Genomic DNA, 20,417 nt, shown 5'->3' with positions numbered 1-20,417 from the left:
TACTTTATGATTCATGACTGCAGATACACTAAACATAGAAGCATTCAATGTTCAACTCATTTACTACTCACAACAAACACTGTATAACTAAAACAACTGTTTTTATCATAATCTATGTACCATATAGTCATGTGCCATTTCTCAAGTCTCTACATGTTTCTGACATTGGAGCTAAAACTATAGTATTTTTATTGTCATACATAGCATATCATGTTAAATAAGCACAGCACAATCTGTCTCTAAAGAGCTTGTTGAATTCAACTATTGTGGCTGCTCTGAGCCCATGGGTGGGGGAGTGTGGCAGCCTTTTTCCTGTAATTGTACTTGGGTTGTTTCCTGCATTTAAACAAATACAGGAAATTTGTGGAAACACATGAACAGCCTTGAAACAGTAAATTCAGCTTACTGAACCATACAAAGGTGATGAATAAATGCACTTTTCAACAGGAATAAAAGTGCAAATCAGTTTTGTCCTGCTCATACCTGAGGTAGAACCCAAAGTAGGAAAAAGGTAATGTATGAAAATATATTTAAAATACCTCAAATATACCAAAATTTGTGGACCTTATATTTTCAACAATGCAGGTGACTTACATTTTCTGTTTCCTTATTTTGTGTATGCACATAAAAACACACACACAAACCCACAAAACTGAATCATACAACTCAGAAAAACAACAAAATTTGCAAATAATAAGCAAGGCAATAAGTAGTTGATTAATCTGAAGGTTAATTATCTTTATACTGAACAATGAAAACTTTAATGTTGGTGTGTCATCCAAAAGTAATGTTGGAACGTGTCACATACTCTGAGCTCTGAACATTCATGTATTGTGAGGCACCACAATTAAGTTCGCTTAATTGCCTGAGCGCCTCTGAGGCCGGAGACATCTGGAGGTCCAGTCAAAACACTGTTATTGTTTTCTATTTCAAAACGGAACAACTCAGAGGGTAGAAAGGAAAACTCCCTAACTGCAGCTGAACACGATTTCCGTCTTTAGTTTGTGGCCCAAACAGGATACAGGAGCATGACTGCTAGTTTCAAACTGATACCACTTGGTTTCTTGGCTACGAATGGACAACCACATACTAGTCTGCTTCATCCCAGACCCTCTGGATATCAGTTAATGTGTTGCTTTCTGCGGCAATTATGTTTTTGATCGTTGTTTTTCTACTGCAGTCGAGCTTCTCCGGCTTATTTGGAGCTAAACACGAGACCCTGTGCACTGCAAGTGCCTGCTTCACCCTGCATATGGATCAGCTGAGCTTTGAGGAGGCGCACAAGAAGTGTGTCCACAATGGAGGTTCTTTGATAACGGTCAGAAACAGAGAAGATGAAGAAGTGGTGCGTTTACTTCTCTCAAAGATTATTGGACATCATCAGGACACCATAGTTACATTTTGGATTGGACTCAAACTACCAGCGGGGAACTGTGTGTCGGCTCACAAGGCTCTGAGGGGCTTTAGGTGGGTGTCGGGGGCAGAGGAATCTGAGTATTCCAACTGGGAGAAGGAACCAGAGCTAACATGCACAGCAGATAGATGTGTGAGGGTTAATTTCAGATTGTCAGGGCAGAATCGACTAAAATGGATTACTGGATCTTGCAAAAGTCTTATTTTTTATGCATGTAAATTTAGCTTCCGGGGAATGTGTAAGCCTCTGGTTCTGAAGGGACCTGGAAAAATAAACTACACGTTGCCTTTCTCAGAAGAGTCAGAAAGAAGTAAACTTAAATCATTCCCTATTGGAACATTTGCTGATGTTTTATGCAATGACAAACAAGAGTCCTACTCCGTGTGCCAGGAGCTCGATCAGTGGACCGTCCCTGGTCCGTTTTGCAGTGTAGAAAGACAAAATTGCAGGGCGAACAACGGCGGTTGTCAGCACGGCTGCGACGAGAACGGAGGCGAGCCTCGATGTTTCTGCCATGAAGACTACGAGCTGGAGGAGGACGGTTTCTCCTGCAGGATCAGAGACTTGTGCCACGCAGACACCTGCGAGCACCTGTGCGTCATGAGCGAGTCCGGGTATTTCTGCAAATGCCCGCATGGTTTCAAACTGGAGGAAAACCGGCGCAACTGCTCCGACGTCGACGAGTGTGAGTCGCAGGCGTGCGGGGAACACGTGTGCAAAAACACGCACGGCGGCTACACGTGTGTGTGTGGAGACGGCTACAAGTTGGCAGACGGGACATGCAGTGACGTCAACGAGTGCGAGCAATCCAGATGCCAACACAGCTGCGTGAACAGTGACGGATCCTTCTCCTGTCTCTGCGACGAAGGCTTCGCTTTATCGCACGACGGCCGCTCGTGTGTGGATATAGATGAGTGTGCAAGTCATCGCTGTCCGCTCCAGTGCGTCAACACAGTCGGCGGCTTCACGTGCACATCCACCGCTCCGTCGGACGAGCCTCCTGACCGCACAGAACCCTTCACCGAGTTCTCGCAGACAACCGGAGTCGAGATTCAGCACCAGTCTCCGCGCACTCACGCGCCTTCTCTCGACCCCGTCAACGTTACGCACGGCAACCAGCGGAGCGGCGCGTCCGTACCTTCAACCAGCGCCGGCAACTTCAGTTCCAAAGTGATCGTCTGCGTGCTCGGTTCCGTCGTCCCCCTCCTCGTGCTGATCTTAGTGACTGTGGCCATTGCAGTTTTTCGATGCAGTCGCTCCAAAAAGGAAGCTAAGAAAAACGCGACGACGGACGGTTACTGCTGGGTGTCCTCGGGCTTGGATCCCCGCCTGGAGAAACTGTACGAATCCATTGTGACTGATGACCCATAGCCTAATCACCAGAAAACTGTCCACATGGATTTAATAACCCTAATTTATGTAATTTATGTTTTTATTTTTTGGAAGTAAAAACATCAGAAACATGCTCGGTACAAACATAACAAAAGATGGTATAAATGAATACGTGCAAACTGGAAGAAACCATCAAGAGGACACAGTATGTTTACCTCAATGAAACGAGGCAGTGTCGCATCCGCTAAACAGAGTCTATATTAACAAATAGAAATCATAATGTCAAAACATGATCAAAAAACATTAGAATTAATTATTGGAAAATGTTACAGTATGTCTGGGCCGTATCTATAGACAGACATAATCTGGTTGAAATGATGTTTCTTACACTGAGTTTAATTATAGGAAAAAAAAACTCTAATCTCATGGAATTTCCTTCCTGCTTTTTACTTTGTCATTGTCTTAGTGGGTGTTGCTTCCAGAGGTGGCCCCAGACAGGAAATGGTCCATTCCTACTGTATATCTAGCCAACATTATATCATAACTCGCTACAGAACACCATGGCTTGCTTCAGAGTGAAAAGGAAAATGACTATTTTCATGTCAGTTCTTTCTTTACTGACTCTTGAGGCTGGATTAAGCATGAGTGGCGCGTGCAGGCCAATTTGTAGTAGGGGGAGCTGCATAACTGTCAACCACGCCAGAGTGGATTTTAAATCAGCAGAGGAAACGTGCCGTGACAGCGATGGAGAACTAATGACATTTCAGCATGAGACGGATGAGGACATACTTGATATTTGGAGCCAAGGACTGAATGGAAGCTTCTGGATCGGACTGCGTTTACCAGCTGGTGCCTGCAGCAACCTTTCAGATCCTTTCAGAGGATATGGGTGGATCTCTGGTGGCGTGCACAGGAGATTTATTCCTACCTTCACTACCTGGAAAAGCAGTACTCAAGTCTGTTCTTTGCACTGCGTGTCACTCTCTACTGATGGGAAATGGATCGAAAGCAAGTGCTCAGATAAAGTTGATGGATTTCTGTGCAGGACGGAGCACAAAGACGCATGCAAAAGACAAGGATTGTCAGATCCAACCGTATTCCAAAGCCCTAAAGGTTGTTCTGACTACCCTTGTGAACATAATTGCACAGATATTAAAGGGGGTTACAAATGCTCTTGTCGTTCAGGATATATCCCAGACAAAAAAGACCCCAGAACGTGTCAACTGCATTGTGGACAAAAGAAATGCCCTGCAATGTGTGAGAAAAACACTGGCGATTGCTATTGCCCTGCTGGCTTTATAGCTAATGATATAGCAAAACTCTGTGAGGACATTGATGAGTGCTCAATGAAGGAATGTGATCAGGGGTGTAAAAACACTTTTGGAAGTTTTGAATGTTCCTGCCAAGAAGGATTTGTGCTTAAAAGTCACGTCAAATGTGTCAAAGCAGTCAACACTGACATGTCTGTCAACACAACTCCACTCACGGAAGGTTCTGCAGCCTTCAAAAATAACACTCTGAAGGTTTCTTCTGCACCCACAATACGATTTCTCTGGATATGGATTTTTGTTGCTGTAAATATAGTAGTGTTGATTATAATTGTGAGATTTTGTGTTGTTAAACGGCAGAGGCTCAGGGAACAAAACGCCAATCAACAGTCTACTGCTACAGCTCACGTGGAGAACTTATAGGGTTAAAACATTGGTCTTAGTGGTCCTTAGGCGAAGTAGAGAGACCTGTGCACATGCTTTGAATTGAAATAGCTTTATTGACAGCTATGTTTGCACATACAAGGGATTTGTTCTGGTGACAGAAGCTACATTAGTTCATTAGATTATTAAAAATGTCAAACTGTCTCTGGAAAGTATGTGTGAAGGACTTTATACTGACATGTGCATTCAGGACAAATACATATGATGTGCACTGATGTGTAATTTTTGAGGGTGAACCTATTAAGGGGGAGAGTAATACCTTTTAACACAGTGCTTGAAGGATTTCAGTCATTCTTTCATATATTCTGTGTAACACCAAGCTGCTTACCAAGTCTTTTTGTTAGAGTGCCATCTGCTGTTCTTATGAACAAACTACTGCAAAGTGTCACTATTACAAGTTTACAAAGGTAATCATTTTATTTGCTGCCACATGAAGTATGGACTGATATACAATATGCATGCTTTTTCTTAATAAATGCTTATGATGACGGAAAGGACAAGAAATGTCAGAAATGGCAAATATGTGTACAAATATGTGACTGTAGAGAGAGTTACTTGTCATAGCACACATCCAATCACAAATAATGAGTATTGGAACCAGTCCCTAAAGTTTAGCAACAGAAAACTAAACTATAGGAAGCAAGTAAGGATTTATTTAGATTTTATGTTAGTTAAATTATTGAAATCAATAAACTCTAAGGTGATACATGAAATCCAGTTTGTAACCTATCAGAATAGCGATGACTTTAGATATCACTTAAGAAAATAGCTAAATCAGAATTTCAGAATGCAACACTTAACAGTTACATGAAAAAACATGTACTTGGAGCAAATTAGAGCAAAACAGAGCATTTCCCATCCAAGTGAACTGAGTTTATCAGTCATGTCCTGCTCTGGTTCATGATCAGCCCAGAATAGCAAAGCCCAGAAACATGTTTGTTGTCGATGTAATCATTAATATGCAGTTAAGCCATATAAAAGTTGTCAAAAAAGCAATTTTGAGCAGAAAGTAAAACATCTTAATGTGTTTGCATCCATTAAACCAATCATTTCCGTTTATATAAATATATATCACTGTTATTTGTCTGGAGGATTGGGAGCCAACCCATCTCACCCAGTTTGTGATGAACTCATGCCAGATGGGACACTTACACAACCACAGACCCATCTCACTAAGAAGCAGGGCGGAGGGCTTTATGCAGCAGGCACAACTCTAAAAAGAATACAAATATTTTCATTGTACTGTCATTATGTATTTTATATGACAAGTTTTGTATTATTACTATTTTGTTATTTCTTTAGCATCCCTATTGGTTACTTTAGTACTCAGACAGGACCTATTGTTTTTAATGCCTTAATCTCTTACTGCTCTTGTCTTTGCTTCTCAATATAATATAACAAGTGATTTTCCCCCTTTGGGAATCATTAAAATCTTATGGTTTGAGTTATGAAAAGTTTCCAGCAAATTAATTGTCTCCTTGGGGTTGTGTGTGAAATTAAAAGCCAAACATTCTGTCGAGCATAGTGTTAGCAAGGACTGCATGACGTCACCTTTAGGTCGCTCAACGTAAACATATTGCATGTCTGTCCCGCTGGAGCACGCGGGAGTGGCTAACTGGTCCTGGGTCAGTCGATAGGAAGCTGTCAGTGGAGGGGGGGGGGGCTTTACCTCCGCCGATCGATCCACGGGCCTCGTTGTGCCACGGTGTGGAAACAGCTCCGAGAGGTTACATTAGAACGGAAAATAACCACACAAGTTCACGTGGAGAGAAGGTGAACATGAACCAGGAAATTGTTCTGTGATGACGTCAGCCGCGTCCCTTCGCCTCAGCCTATCAGAAAGGAGGCGTCAGCCCACAACGCGGCGCCATTGGTTCAAGTCTTGTCCCGCCCCAGTGCGTGCGGCATAGAAATAACAACAAGGGAAATTCGGTGTGACATGTGTGGCGAGTTCCTGTCGCACGCTGAAGTCCGACCCACGCATTCACGCCCCCCCCCCTCCAGCGCTGAGCGCCTGTGAGCCCATGGCAGGTACGAGCGGCGGCATGTCGGTCGACAGCGTGTTCAGGACCCGCTCCCTCGGCGTGGCCGCAGAGGGGCTTCCCGACCAATACGCCGACGGCAAAGCAGCCAAGGTGTGGCAGCTGTACATCGGAGACACGCAGAGCAGGACGCAGGAGTACAAGAGCTGGCTGGTGTCTGTGCTGAAGCAGAGCGGGGTGCGGAACGTGCTGGACGTAGCCTGCGGAACGGGGTAACGTCACGCCGACTCAGCGGTTCTGCGGTGGAGGGCGTGCATGAAGCGTCTCACCCCGTGTGCAATCTAGGTCATGCACATCAACAAAGTTACTTTAAAATGCATTTTGTATGTACACAGCCCAGTGGTTTATTCGGCATTCGTTCTCTACAGAAAGTGTCGATTATTCATATTAAAAAAATGGAACGCTTTGATTTGCAAGGTTTCTAAGGTTATGATTAATCCTCATGTTGCCACGTGTTGTGTTTTGATTTAAAGTGTTTTTTAGTTACACAATCGAGCTTTAAGCCATATCTTTGCCTATAATGTGGATTAGTTTCACTTGCCTTCTGTTTCAATTTGCTGACTCTTAACTCTCGATGATGAAAGAAAGTGCAGAGTTGCACCAGCCCCTGTCGAGCAGCCTCGACCTGAACGCCTGCATTGCATTTGTCAAATGGGGCGTTTTACATGTTGTTATACCACTTGAAACTCAACTGCAGCAAAAAATGAAGACGCATTTTAATGCGCTTTAGACGTTGTTTACTAGGCTTGGTGCTGACAGTTGTTTCCAGGGGCAGGTGCAGGTTTTCGGCCGCTCCACTGATAGTGTATCTGCTCTCAGGGACAGGAGCAAGGCCACTGGATGAACTCAAACAGAAAAGAAATTAGCATGCATACAAGCCAAGTCCCTCACTTAACCCCATGAGCTGTGTTTCTTGCATCAGATCATGCAGCACATTCATATTTAAAGACAGAGGTGAACACTGACTATTTTTACAGCTACTGTTTAGTTACAGTTTAGTTGGGAGCACATGGTGTGTGCATGTGTTGACCCAGTATGGAGCTACACTGCAGCATGCACTGACCTTGTTTTGTAGCAGTAGTGTGGCAATAACAGCCATCTGAGGGGGTGTAAACACGCTCAGAGGAGTGGGGTTCCCAGCTGAACCCACTATTTTTGTCTACAGGCACCATCCTTTTTGTTTGCTGTGAGAATCATAAGCAGCAGCAGGTGTAGAATTATAGATTTTCCTTTTGGTAGAAGTGTAAATAATAACCTGGGACATTTGTTTTGCAGAGCTTGCAATTATGCAACTTCAGCATTAACAGTTATTCGTGCCAATTCAAATAGTGTGTTGGTTGCAGTTTGCCTCCCTGTGTTTACTCTTCCACGTTGCCTTGCTGTTAACCCTCATTGTAAATGATTGCAGGTATGGTCCATCTGTTGCAGCTTCTTAGCATGGATTCTTTAATGGCCTTTTTTAGGTCATCTATATGTACACTCTTCATGTGCAGATTGATATTGATGTATAGCTACAGTATCTACTGTACCGACAGATTAGTACATTAGTGAAGGAATACTGGTGCAGTTCTTGGATGCTGTTCATGAACATGCTTGTTGTCTTCCCCCACAGTTCAATGAATCAAGAAGCGCTTTATTGCGTAAAAAATCTCCACTTTAAGCTCAGACATTTCAAACTGGTTAAACGTGGCAGGAGTGGTTTACAAAATACAAACTCATTTCTGCTCCTGATTCAGATTTAAGTCCATTCAGTTAAGTCAACAATAGTTAAACGATAAAAGCACCACAGGGTGAGTGATTAAGACACAGTTTGTTAAATTCTGAACTTGTTCGGGCAGAGCAGGGCATGTGAAGCAAGGCTGATTGTTAACTGAGCATACTGTGTTGTTTTTGTTTCCCAGGGTTGATTCCATCATGCTGGTGGAGGAGGGCTTTAATATGGTCAGTGTGGATGCCAGTGACAAAATGCTCAAGTATGCACTGAAGGCAAGATGGGAGAGGAGAAAAGAAAAGGCTTTTGATGAGTGGGGTGAGACATTTTTATTTTCAGGAAACTGAAATTCAATTTTAAATGTTGACCTGAAAGCTGCCCACAGGTGACTTCCATTTTCATTAAATTCTTTACTCAGCATCAATTCTCATATTAGATTTCTTCAGTGTTTCTGTGCTGTGTTCAAGTATATTTATTTCCTTTTCAGTTATTGAAGAAGCCAACTGGCTGACGCTGCCAGAGGATATCCAGAAACCAGGTGATGGTTTTGATGCAGTTATTTGCCTCGGAAACTCATTTGCCCACTTGCCAGACTTTAAAGGTACAGTACAAAGGGGTGTTTTCCAGTGACAGTTGTTCATATATAAATTGCAAACCCTGTATTTTCCAGTGGTTGGCTAAACAAGCATTTTGCTTATCAGCCTATGTTGCATGTGGATGATTTTTGTTTCAGGGGACCAAAGTGACCAAAAGTTGGCTCTGCGTAACATTGCCAGCATGGTCAGACCAGGTGGGATCCTCATCATTGACCACCGTAACTACGACTACATCCTGGAGACTGGGCGGGCACCACAAGGCAAAAACATCTATTACAAGGTACTGAAAGTTGCAGTCACTGTGAGAGATGCCCGAGGCTGACCTTAAACACTTGTGTCACTGGTGCCAATCCAGTTATATGCTGTATACATAGATCATTGTAGGTCCATCAAAATCTGACCTTTTTTTAACTGGACGCTACTGAACATTTGCCAGCTTTCCACTATACTATATACTTAAAACTGCTGTGGCTTTATTAATTCCATTTTATTATTAATTCCATCCAATTTTTTTTATTTCTCATTAGCAAGTACAAAATATTCAGCTGGCATATTTCAATATGTAGTCGCTGCAAACTGCATTGGTGATGATTATTTTAGAAATTTTCTTATTAAGTTTGTTGTTGGGTCAGAAAACAGGGACCCATCATGATATTCTAAACATGAAACTGATATCATTCAAAGATTGGTTTTAGTCCAAGTCGTCAAAATATCTAATAACCTATGTACTGTAAGACCAAAACCTGCAGCACAGTCTTATATTGATAGAAAACATTTAAAAGTTTAGATCAAGAATGAAAAACATTGAAATGAAAAGAAAAACACGCACAAAACAGTGAAATAAAAGTGTGATAGCCTTTGTCTACTTGAATTGTGTATGTGGTTTTACAAACAGTCTTCTTCATGTTTTGACCTATATTGTTAGCAAGTGTCATTTATTTTATGACTTTTTTAATATCTGTGATAAGATATTGTCTTTAAAACATCTCAAAGACAACACATTAGGAGGAAAAAAACAGCCTAAACATATCTCAGCTTTATGTGCTTTCTGCTTTTTGCTGTGTGAAGAGCAGTTGGACAGACAGGATTGTTTTCAAAGGGTTTTCTTAGCAGCAGTTGCATTTAAGAACTAAAAACCAGCAAAAATGTTTCCGATATGTCATATAGGGAATTTTGTGGCGTCCATATTGTTTTAACACACTGACCTTTACACATCTGAGGTTTAGATAAACAGATCTTTTGCAAAAGCTTAATATAGTGTGGAACAAACAATAACCGCACGTGTATAAAAAAGAAGCCATGTTTTGTTTATGTGGAATGCTTTTTCTCAAAAAAAGTTCATTTTTATTTAATCTAGCCATAGTAGAGTGGGACCAGCTGGCAGACTAGGCTCCAAATACTAAGTCAACAATCTTACTCTGCAGCAAAATCCAATTCTGACTCCTGCAATTCCAGTTGCGTGATCTAACCCTCTACTTTATAGAATCAATTTCAGACATTACTGAAGAGAAGGTGACCTGTTGTGATGTCGTATGGCCAGTGACATGTACATGAACACTGGCTTATGTTGCTTTGCAGAGTGATTTAACTCAGGACATCTCCACCTCGGTGCTGTGGGTCAATAGTAAACCCCATATGATTACGCTGGACTACACCATCCATGTGCCACAGAGCATCATCAAGGATCTTCCTGAAGTCAGGTACTGCATGTAGGATCACATTGCCCAAACATTTGAAGACAAGAGCAATAAACAAAGCAATAACGTTATGAAATAAGATTTTAATGGTGCTTTTATTGTTGCCTTTTAGCATTTTGCTGTTTCCCTATTAGTCTCCCAGTGCACGTAGTAGTAGTAATAATAATAATAATAATAATAATAATGTTCTCTGTTTTTGTCCTCCAGTAAATTCCGTCTCTCCTACTACCCTCACCGTCTGGAGAGCTTCACTGCTATACTGAACGAGGCCTTCAGTGGCAAAATGCTGCACAGTGTCTACGGAGACTTCAAGGCGTACGTGCCCGGCCAAACCGATGCCCCATGCTATTTCATCCATCTCTGTAAGAAGACGGCCTAGGAGCCTTGCAGGACGGGCCACTTCATTAGTACAGATGTGCACATGCTTTCACAAGCATCACGAAGCTCTCTGCCCACTCTTACAGTCCAGGTTTCATTTTTTTCACACTTTGATAAAATTTGGCTTCAGTGTGTTTTTATCACATATTTACTTGCATTTTCATTTTCCACTTTATGCCTATGTTTTAAAGCAGCAAACCCTTTTTTTGACCGTGCAAAGAATAAGTAAATGATTAAAATCTCAGCAAGTTGATCTTAGCGGTAAAATAATTATTTACCAGTTCAGACATGTATCAGCCACACCGGTTCGCCTCCATGTGGAGTTTTCCCCTAGAACTCTGTGTGCTGTACATTCATTTTTTTCTTATGCTGGAATCCTCACACTGCTTTTCCAAGGTGAAACTTGCAGCGCAGTGCCAGGCAAGGGTGCTGCTGGTCAGTTTGGCCAGTTGGTGCTAGTTTAACCTGCTTTGGCAGAGTGCTCACTTAACTGTCGGTCAGAAGAAGTGTCCTTGACCAAACCAGTATGTGGTCAGTTTAGGTTCTGCTTTAATAATCTCTGCTTTTTCCTGTTTTGTGGTACAGTTTACGTGAGCCAATACCAATGTTTACTCTGTCTACTGATTTTCATTGATGATTTTCATGAAGGAAGCATCATTCAAGTTTAATAAAAATTATTTTTAAGAACAATCAAAGAACCAGTCACACAAAAGCGGGGTTTTATTAAATTGTTTTAAAAATACCTAGAATACCTTGGAGAAACTTAAATGTAATTGCACTTTAAAACACATGTGTCTTAAAACCCTATGGACCCCAGAGCCTATTTCCCCCCGCGGGGCTCTAAGGGTCCATAAGGTGTTAATAACTGTGAGTCAGCCAAAATAATGAGTATTATGACTAGGGAAGAATCTGTGTTTCTGTTATATACAGATCCAAATACATACCAAAAATATTTTGGGGGGCTGAAAACCACTCAGAGAAATCAAATATTATCACTTCCACTGCTGTTTGCCTAAGAATTACTGCAAGGTGCATTTCAATGTACATAATTTATAATTTAGTTTATTCAGTGATAAACTTTCAAATGAATATTGCCAATTATTTCAAAGAATGTTTTTTAATGTACTATATATATATATATATATATATATATATATATATATATATATATATATATATATATATATACTGTAATTGTTGAAAACTATCAAGAAGTAAAAGAATTAATAAAAGGATTCATGTTTTTGTGTTGATGATAACAAATAAATAAAATGATAAACTGTAATTTAAAGACATGCTTTGTCTAATCAGCAGTCGGGGTAACTAAAGGTTCTAAACTGCCTGTAGATGTGGGAGAGAGTTTGTCTCTGTGTGAACTGATGCTGATTATTAATCGTAAATATATAATATACTAGTATAAGACTGTGGGTATATACCAAACATCACCAATTGTACCTTTTCAACAAATACCATTTAGGTACATTCAGGGCATTGTTAGGGTGCAGCTGCCGAAATGACAGTGTGCAGAAAATACACAGAAAACACAGAGCAGCTGTGTGCAGTACTGCTTGTGTTTGTAAAATGTCATTGTTTGTTTTTTAATTACTACTATTTACTTTATTTCTTTTATTTATTAGAATAGCAGATCTTTATCAGACACCATTCTTCCTTTCCTGGGTGCAGTAGCTATGCCTGTGACTGCAATGTGCATCTACTGTATGACTGTTTAAAATAAAATTACAAAAGCTAATTATTTCTGAATGTCTAAACTGTGTAAGAAAAGCCACCGAGTAAATGGAAGTTTCACCGAATACTGTATTTCAATTGCAGAATTCTGGTTTGGCACTAGATGGCGATATTGCTAATTCCACAGATGAGGCTCAGACTGCTTGTTTCTATGACTAATGTTTTATCATCATATCACTGAAGTCGTAGTGAACTGAAAGTCTCATTCGATTTTAATTACGCTTGCTTTGCTTCAATTTATTTTATTGTTAAACTGTTTGTTTTGTTTCTTTAAAGTCCTGAAACCTTCTAATTTACTTTACTTCATGAGCAGCAGCGAATACTCGAAAGTGTTTATCTCCAATCGAACAAACAGCTATTTTACTGTCTGACACTGACTTCACTTCACTGGCTGAAATTTCCTGCTTCATGTAACTGACCTCCACCATCATCATCATCATCTCATGTCCCGGAGGTATGCTATTGGACTCTGTGGTAGACAGCCATGCAAGGACCTGATATGCAAACCAGATGTGAGCACGGTTGCCAGATGTGGCTTCTCTGCTTTGCTTTTCTGTAGCAGTAGTCAACCATGACTGCCTTCACTGGGTAGAAACGCTTTCACAGTCATTGGCCAAAAGAAATAAAAACAGAGGACACTGACAGAGACACATTGCCTCCAAAGGAGATGATTTATGAAGAGTATTAATTATGCTCAGGTAGATTTAAAGGAGAACGGAAACTACACTGCATTTGATGTTCTTAGAAATGATTTGGGTTTTATTTGGAAGAGAACGGTTTTCCCACTAGTTTGTCGTGCGGTTGGTCGTTTTCAGGCAGAGGAAAAACAACTGTCCTGCACAGAAGTGAAGCAGTAGCAAACCGTGGGCAGTAAATCCTTCGCACCCACAGTGTAGCAGGGGCTGCTGTTTAAATGACCACAGTGGGCTGTTATTTGGGATGGTAACAATAAATGTGCAGTTCTGAATGTTCAGTATTGTCAAACTGTAGTTTCAGAAAATCATCTTGCTTCCATGTTTTACATACTGGTACCTGTTTTTATGTTTGAACACATTCCTTGATATCTTGGTTCCTACAGTAGTTGACTCCTAATTCTCAGAAAAAGCAACAGGATTTTATTTTAAATGAATATTTTCTTTAAGCTACACTTGAAGGAATAGAAAGCCCCCAGAACAAACTGAGGAGACTGGAGTAAAAATGTCAGCAAACATGAAAGTGAAGAAGAAAAAAGGGAAAAATAGAAGGATGTCTTTCTTTCTTTCTTTCTTAAAATAGAAAAGCATATTAAAGTCCTAGTAGGTGAAATCCTACAAGAAATAACATCTGTGCCAACAAAATGATCCAAGAAAAACGTCGCTGTTCTCAAAGAGGACAAAGAAAACATGTAAGGAAAAAGAAGCGGTGAAGTGAGAGTGGAAAAGATACAGGAGGTGCTGAAAGTGAAAAGGCCGAGGGAACAGTCAGACAGCATTAAAACGGGCTACGGATGCTTCCACTAAGTGGCCAGATGACGATTTTCCAGATGTACAGACAGGAGAAGAAATGGCATGTAAATGAAAAAATGCATATTTACTTCTCCTTTTGTTAATTTGAGTGTTAAGACTCGTTTTTAGCATCAGTGCTCCTTATGAGCAAGTAATGGTTGTGGGCTGTATTAGGTTCAGAAATCTGTCAAAGTCTTTGTCTCACACTGAACTGCTTTCTTTCTCCTCCACCTCTCCTCACGTCTTCCTCCCACACCCTTCCAGGGTGCAAGTTTTCAGGCATATTATTTTTCTCCTAGTTAGGCTCTCATTTTTCATGTGTGTGTGTGTGTGTGTGTGTGTGTGTGTGTGTGTGTGTGTGTGTGTGTGTGTGTGTGTGTGTGTGTGTGTGTGTGTGTGTACTTGCACTTATGTCAAAGTGAAAGCAAAAAAACGTATTTTGACTTCTTTAAAGGCTTGTTTGAGGGTTAAGATGTGATTTTAGGGCTGAGGTTAGAATTGAGTTTTGGTTCGGATTAGAGCAGGGTCACAGCTGTCTGCTTCCCAGCTTAGTCCTGACATGCAAAATTGTACTTATTTTCTTTGTATTGTTGTAGCTTGACTATTTCAAGGGGTTTGTTTGTGCATGTGTTTGTAGTGATGTGTTCGGTGTACGTACGTACATACTGTATCTATTATAATGTCTGTGTAATGGATCCTGCTTGAAATGCATCCTCAGTACAGGCCAAGTCAAGAATCTGTAAGCATTTATAGAGTCGTTATAATAAAAGATTGGGTCACACCAAAAACTCAACAGCAGGTCTGGGATTTTCCACCGCTCCACTCAGCCTGTGCCAAGACACTGTTTGGACAGAGAAGGCTGGAGATATTGAATGCCCTGTGTAGTGTTACGCAGGGGAAATGCCTTATCCAGACCGAACCCATTCTTCCCCACATGAATGGTGTGTGTGCATGTGTGGAGACATGTACATGTGTACGTTGAAAGGGGCCAGAGAGCGAGTCCAGAATCATCCCCTACTGCTCAGAGAGGGTCCGAGGAACAAGTCTGTGGAGGGAAGGAGGCGCTCTGGCTGGATGCCCTCCACTGGACCACTTCGGCTGCTTTCGGGCCCTACATAAATAAAGGACACAGTTCCTCTGAGCTTCTTGTGCTCAAACAGTGTCATAAAGAAAAAGAATAATGGAATCGATATAATTCATTTCTGACAAAAGAATTTAGAAGCACGATTTGAGAACTGCTAGAGATAAATACATGGAACATTAAGTCCAGCGTTTGTAGATTGTAGGCAGTTAAAGATAAAATTATATACGTTTTTAAAAGTTACTAATAGAAAAAATATGTGTGCATTCAAAAACCCGACCTGAATGCTGGTCAGAGAGATCATTCTTCTTCTACTGTATGCACGACTATGCAAGTTCAGTCGTGGAACAAAATCCAAAGAATCCAACTAATTGGAGTTGGTATGTGTTCAGTGAAAAATTCCTTGTTCTCGACAAGGACTTGTTTCTGATGTGCGGCTGTGTTAATTGCTCAAAGACATATTTAATATTCACATTCATATACTGTATGAACAAGCCACCAATCATAGGATTGGTGACTGAGCAACTGTGCTGTATTCTACAAGACTTTTAACAAAAGCTAATATTAAATTAATTAGTTGTAAAATCAGGTCTATCACACATCATAATTAGTGACATCACAGCCTGGCTCTGTTGTGAACGTTTTCTAGAAGCTGTTTTTCCGTGTGTGTGTGTGTGTGTGTGTGTGTGTGTGTGTGTGTGTGTGTGTGTGTGTGTGTGCTTCAGCCCCATATGCACATTAACACATACATGCAATCCTTTAATGCACACTTTTTTGCACTGTTGTGGAAACATAATGTACATTGTACATATTCATACAGTGAAGGCCTCACTACAACTCACAGCGGTTTATTTGTTTTCTGTGTGAGTAAAATCCTCCAGTGTGAGGTCTCCCTCTCATTCTGACTCTGCACCCAGCTTCCCATCCATGCCCTACATTTGGTTTTTCATCCAGCGGTTCTCCAGGATCCTTTCAGAGAGTGTTTCTAGCTTGCCACAGGTTAGACAGAAATAACAGGGAGGTTTTCCAAGTTAAACAGCAGCTTCGTAACACCATCTGAAAGCCCCTCTGCTACCTCTGGGCCGCCCACCTCTAAAAGAATGTGACTTCAGTTTTCTGTGAAATGGCACAGTCAACACAACCCACTAAGGAAAAAAACGAACATACAGATGTCAGTTTCACACACAAACACACACATGGCAGGTGTAACCCTAATGTGCACGAACCAGACACACTGGCATACACTGCATCTATTGTTCAGAGGCTTTGTGGGTCTCAAAGAGTGTGGTAAAGTTTTTTGCCCAAACAGGGAGGGAGCGACTGAGTGAATATCCTTTTCTACACACTAGTGAAACAACATTCATCCTGCTAACTGCAGCCACATGCTGAGGTGTCTTGCATGCAGTGCAACACTGCCTGCTCTGTAACACGCCCGTATGCACGCACGCGATTAGAGAACAAACATCACCACATTAGAACTTGACAGAAAAACATATTCTCACCTCTGCTCAAGCTTAAGGTTGCGAGAAATATTACATTAAGAAAGGATTTAGATAAATCTTCTCCTCAAATTATTAAATATTGACTGGTGGTGTATATATATATATATATATATATATATATAGTACTTTGTCAGAGAACCATGAATGCACTTTGGTAGTAATCCATTCTATATTTGTATAACTGAACTAACTAAAAAGGAGAAGGATTTTCTAACATGACACTAACACTAACACTAACATGACAACTTTCCACACAGTTAGTTGTGTATTATAGTACAAACTCAACAACGTGATTCCATACAAATTTGGAGCTCCCTTTTTGTATGGACCTTAACTGGTAACGCTGGAAACTACAGCTCTTTTAACTTAACCACAAAAGTGCAGGAGGCTATTAAGAATTTAGCTTTCATGCCAACAAGAGTCCGGGGTTTACAGGTTATTTGAGGCGAAGACGAACAGTAGAAAGCCTCAGAGGACCGCCTGAGTCATAGCTTTAATACGATGAATGCTGGCAGACAGAGGCCTAGCTGAGCCTTTATTTACACTTGCATACAACCATTTGTGACGTGGATGAACTGGCGTGAAATGTGTCGCTCACGTGGGAAAAGGAACATTTAAATAAAACCGAAGAACAAGCTGAAGTCGAGAACGTGTGAAAAAAAAAACAGCAATGCTGTTTTGATTTCTGTTAGAATTTAGCGGATGAATCCTTAACAACAATACATCTGCTCCACAGGAAGTCCATGTGTGCATTGCAGCATTGTAGCCACGAAGCAAACGAGATGCATGTTAAAACAGCCAAAAATAACTCACTGTCATTTTAAACATTTGATGTACTAGTAACTTCCAGTAGGAAATCTTTTCTGTATTAACATTTAAAATAGCATTCCATTCGTAACAGCGAACAGCTTCAGGACAACTCCACCACCCACTGTTCGTTAGAACGCATTAGACTGCACCCAGTACGTCCAGTAAGTCCTTCTTTCAGCTTGGTTGCACCATTCATTCATGCACTTCAAAATACAACATCTGCATTTAGAGGCGAACTGAGACGACAAGTCAAGAAACCAGAGAGTGGCATTAATCACGCACAGGCGACGTGGCCTGCCTCGCGTGATAAACGCACCGAGCGATGAAAGCAAAAGGTTGACATCTCAAGGTCAAACACAAAAAAAACACAAAACGGTTGTAACAGTACAAGCAAGATTGTGTACTTAGGTAACGGTAACATAGGGTTGCCGCTTTCTGGCCTTCCTCATTTTCTCACCATTTTTACAGTAAAAGAGATCATGGCACAGAGGAGGCAAGGACACGACTTGAGGAAATAGGACAGTGGGCGAGAGCTGGGGAGATGTGTAGCTTATCAGCTGATCCCAGGGGTTGTACAGTTGGGGTGAAAGGAAAGGGGGATGTGGTGGGACAGATATAGAACAAGGTTAGCGGAGGACATGTTGCGGATGCTCTCGGGCCGTTCCCTCCCCTCCTCCAACAGCTAACCTCATTCTTTTTTTCAGGTCTGTCAGGCCTCATTGCGGCTACAAGCTACAACAAGAGGAGTGATTCAGGGCTTTGACAGGAAACTTGTGAACTGTTGCCAAAGATATCAGTCTTCAGACAGGGTGTGGCCTTTCACTTTGCCTGCTTCCCCTCTTATTATTACTCTAACCTCCCACCTGGAAACTTCACACTACAAGAGCTCCTTTATCTTTAACCCTCTACAGTTCAGTAGCTGCAAAGTCACAGCAAAATTGACTCACACTGATTCTAACAGTGATTCAACAACAATAAGAGGAGCAAATAAATGTCACAGGGTTCATGTTAAATTTATTTAGTACTTTTCTTGCTTTCTGAAATGAGTCTCATGGCAGAGAAAGATTAGTGATGAACCTTCGTGAAACATTAATGTTTCATCTGATCTGATCTGTGACTGTGCATGTGGAATTAAAAGGACAGCAAGCTAACGTAGCCAAATGTGTCATCCAGTCCATTGATGCTTCAGGAAACATGTAAAAATGATTGTTTAAGTAGTTGAACCCATCTTTAACATTGATTCTGCATCCTCAGATGGGTAAAAAAATGGTACAGTTTGTCCTGTTGCAAGACCCTGAGTACAAATTTATAATGTATCAATATATATCATATCAATTTTGCAATAAATTCAAATTCAGAAAGTTCATTTTATTGTCAATGAAGCAGTATAATCATAATAATGATCATAAAGTAATCATACTTACCTGTGAGTTCCAAGAGAAATACAGCAGAAGTAGCATTTATTCATACTAGTCTAGTGTGTAAATTGTTTATTCTTATTATATTTCTGTTTTTTGTTTTGAAGGGAAATAAATAGCTTTTCAGATACTAAATGTTCCACTACATACTGTACACCAGTGATTCTCAACTGGTGGGTCGGGACCCAAAGGTGGGTCGCAAACTCTTTTTCAGTGGGTCACCAGCCTTTGCCAAGCTTTTTTTGCTGTCTATTCACAATCCTCAACAGTAGGTGGCGATTATGCCCTGTAATGCTAACTGGCACCTGACTGCATAGAAGACGTGCTAATTGAAGATGGCGAAACCCAAGTTGGGTGGCACGGTGGTGCAGTGGGTAGCACTGCCGCCTCACAGTGAGAAGGTCCTGGGTTTGAACCCCGGGGGCAGGTGTACCCTGCCTCGCGCTCATAGACAGCTGGGATAGGCTCCAGCACCACCTGCAACCCCGCATGGGGATAAGCAGTAGAAAATGGATGGATGGATATCAGTTTCATAATATATATATTATGAAACTGAATTTTTCTCTAATGCAATGTTGGTTGTCACACATTCACTTAAAACTACATATTTTCAGTCAATGTATTTGACATCAGTGTGTAAATTTGAGTGTGAATGGGTGAATGAGAAGTAGTGTAAAGCGCTTTGGGTCCTGGAAGGTTGGTTAAAGCGCTATATAAGTACGGACCATTTACTATTTACGTGAAAACAATGAGACTGTTAAAAATGATGTTGCTAAAATCTTCTGATTCATGTCAGCCTCATGATTAAATGCAAGTTTCCTCAAATGTGGTCGTGGCTTGTCATTAAGGAGCCAGACTAGTTGGGAACCACTGCTGTACACCACTACTCAAAAGCTTAGAAGTAGAAATATCCTGGATTTAAAATTTAGCTATTTTAGTATTTAGCTAAACACAAGCAAGATGTTTTTTTAATTGCCCGCTTATGCTAATAAACTTGTAAAACTTTGTAATTCAGTAGTTTCTGTGTTATCTGGTACCTTGTGTCTATTGTCTTGTAACTCTCAGCCCTGTTTTACTCTGGATGGAAACAGGCTTGAAGAGATCAGTGAAAGTTCTTGTGGGCTTTTGTTCTTCTATGTACGGTCTCATGCTACAGTACACCTTATCACAAGAAGATAATTCTATTGTTACATCTATTTCTTTCAGTGAAAGACATCAGTCATCTACATTTTCAAATGTCAAAAGCAATATCATGCATCGCTTTCATCTCTGGTCACGGATCAGGGACAACTTTGTCTTGGTACCATGAACAATTCAGCAGTGGGGTAAGGGAGTGAGCTTCACAGTCAAGGAATGAGGACATCCTACACGTTGCTTTTTTTTTTATCAAATACCATCAGATTCTCTCTGCACTGAAAATACAAGCACATAATGCTGGAGGGAGAGACGCATCCACCAGAGCCAGAAAGCTGAATCAAATTGATCCTATGGGGA

At 41.0% G+C, this 20,417-nt stretch overlaps 3 protein-coding genes across 3 annotated transcripts; all 3 read left to right on the top strand.

Moving 5' to 3' along the window:
• Nucleotides 1-916: 916 nt before the first annotated feature.
• On the top strand, nucleotides 917-2,785 carry LOC114848271 (complement component C1q receptor). The gene has a single exon (XM_029138630.3). The coding sequence runs from the start codon at nucleotides 1,151-1,153 to the stop codon at nucleotides 2,783-2,785; it is 1,635 nt and encodes a 544-aa protein (XP_028994463.1). The 5' UTR covers nucleotides 917-1,150.
• Nucleotides 2,786-2,815: 30 nt separating this feature from the next.
• LOC114848272 (complement component C1q receptor) lies at nucleotides 2,816-5,912 on the top strand. Its single transcript, XM_029138631.3, has one exon. The coding sequence runs from the start codon at nucleotides 3,307-3,309 to the stop codon at nucleotides 4,435-4,437; it is 1,131 nt and encodes a 376-aa protein (XP_028994464.1). The 5' UTR covers nucleotides 2,816-3,306; the 3' UTR covers nucleotides 4,438-5,912.
• Nucleotides 5,913-6,380: 468 nt separating this feature from the next.
• On the top strand, nucleotides 6,381-12,632 carry gnmt (glycine N-methyltransferase). The gene is made up of 6 exons (XM_029138632.3): nucleotides 6,381-6,712; nucleotides 8,402-8,529; nucleotides 8,699-8,812; nucleotides 8,945-9,087; nucleotides 10,386-10,507; nucleotides 10,712-12,632. The coding sequence occupies exons 1-6, from the start codon at nucleotides 6,483-6,485 to the stop codon at nucleotides 10,881-10,883; spliced, it is 909 nt and encodes a 302-aa protein (XP_028994465.1). The 5' UTR covers nucleotides 6,381-6,482; the 3' UTR covers nucleotides 10,884-12,632.
• Nucleotides 12,633-20,417: the final 7,785 nt, after the last annotated feature.

Source organism: Betta splendens, chromosome 22, assembly GCF_900634795.4.
Source record: "Betta splendens chromosome 22, fBetSpl5.4, whole genome shotgun sequence".
In the NCBI taxonomy this organism is placed as follows: domain Eukaryota; kingdom Metazoa; phylum Chordata; class Actinopteri; order Anabantiformes; family Osphronemidae; genus Betta; species Betta splendens.
The sequence above is the reverse complement of the archived record's forward strand: the minus strand, read 5'-3'. Positions and strand labels throughout refer to the sequence as shown.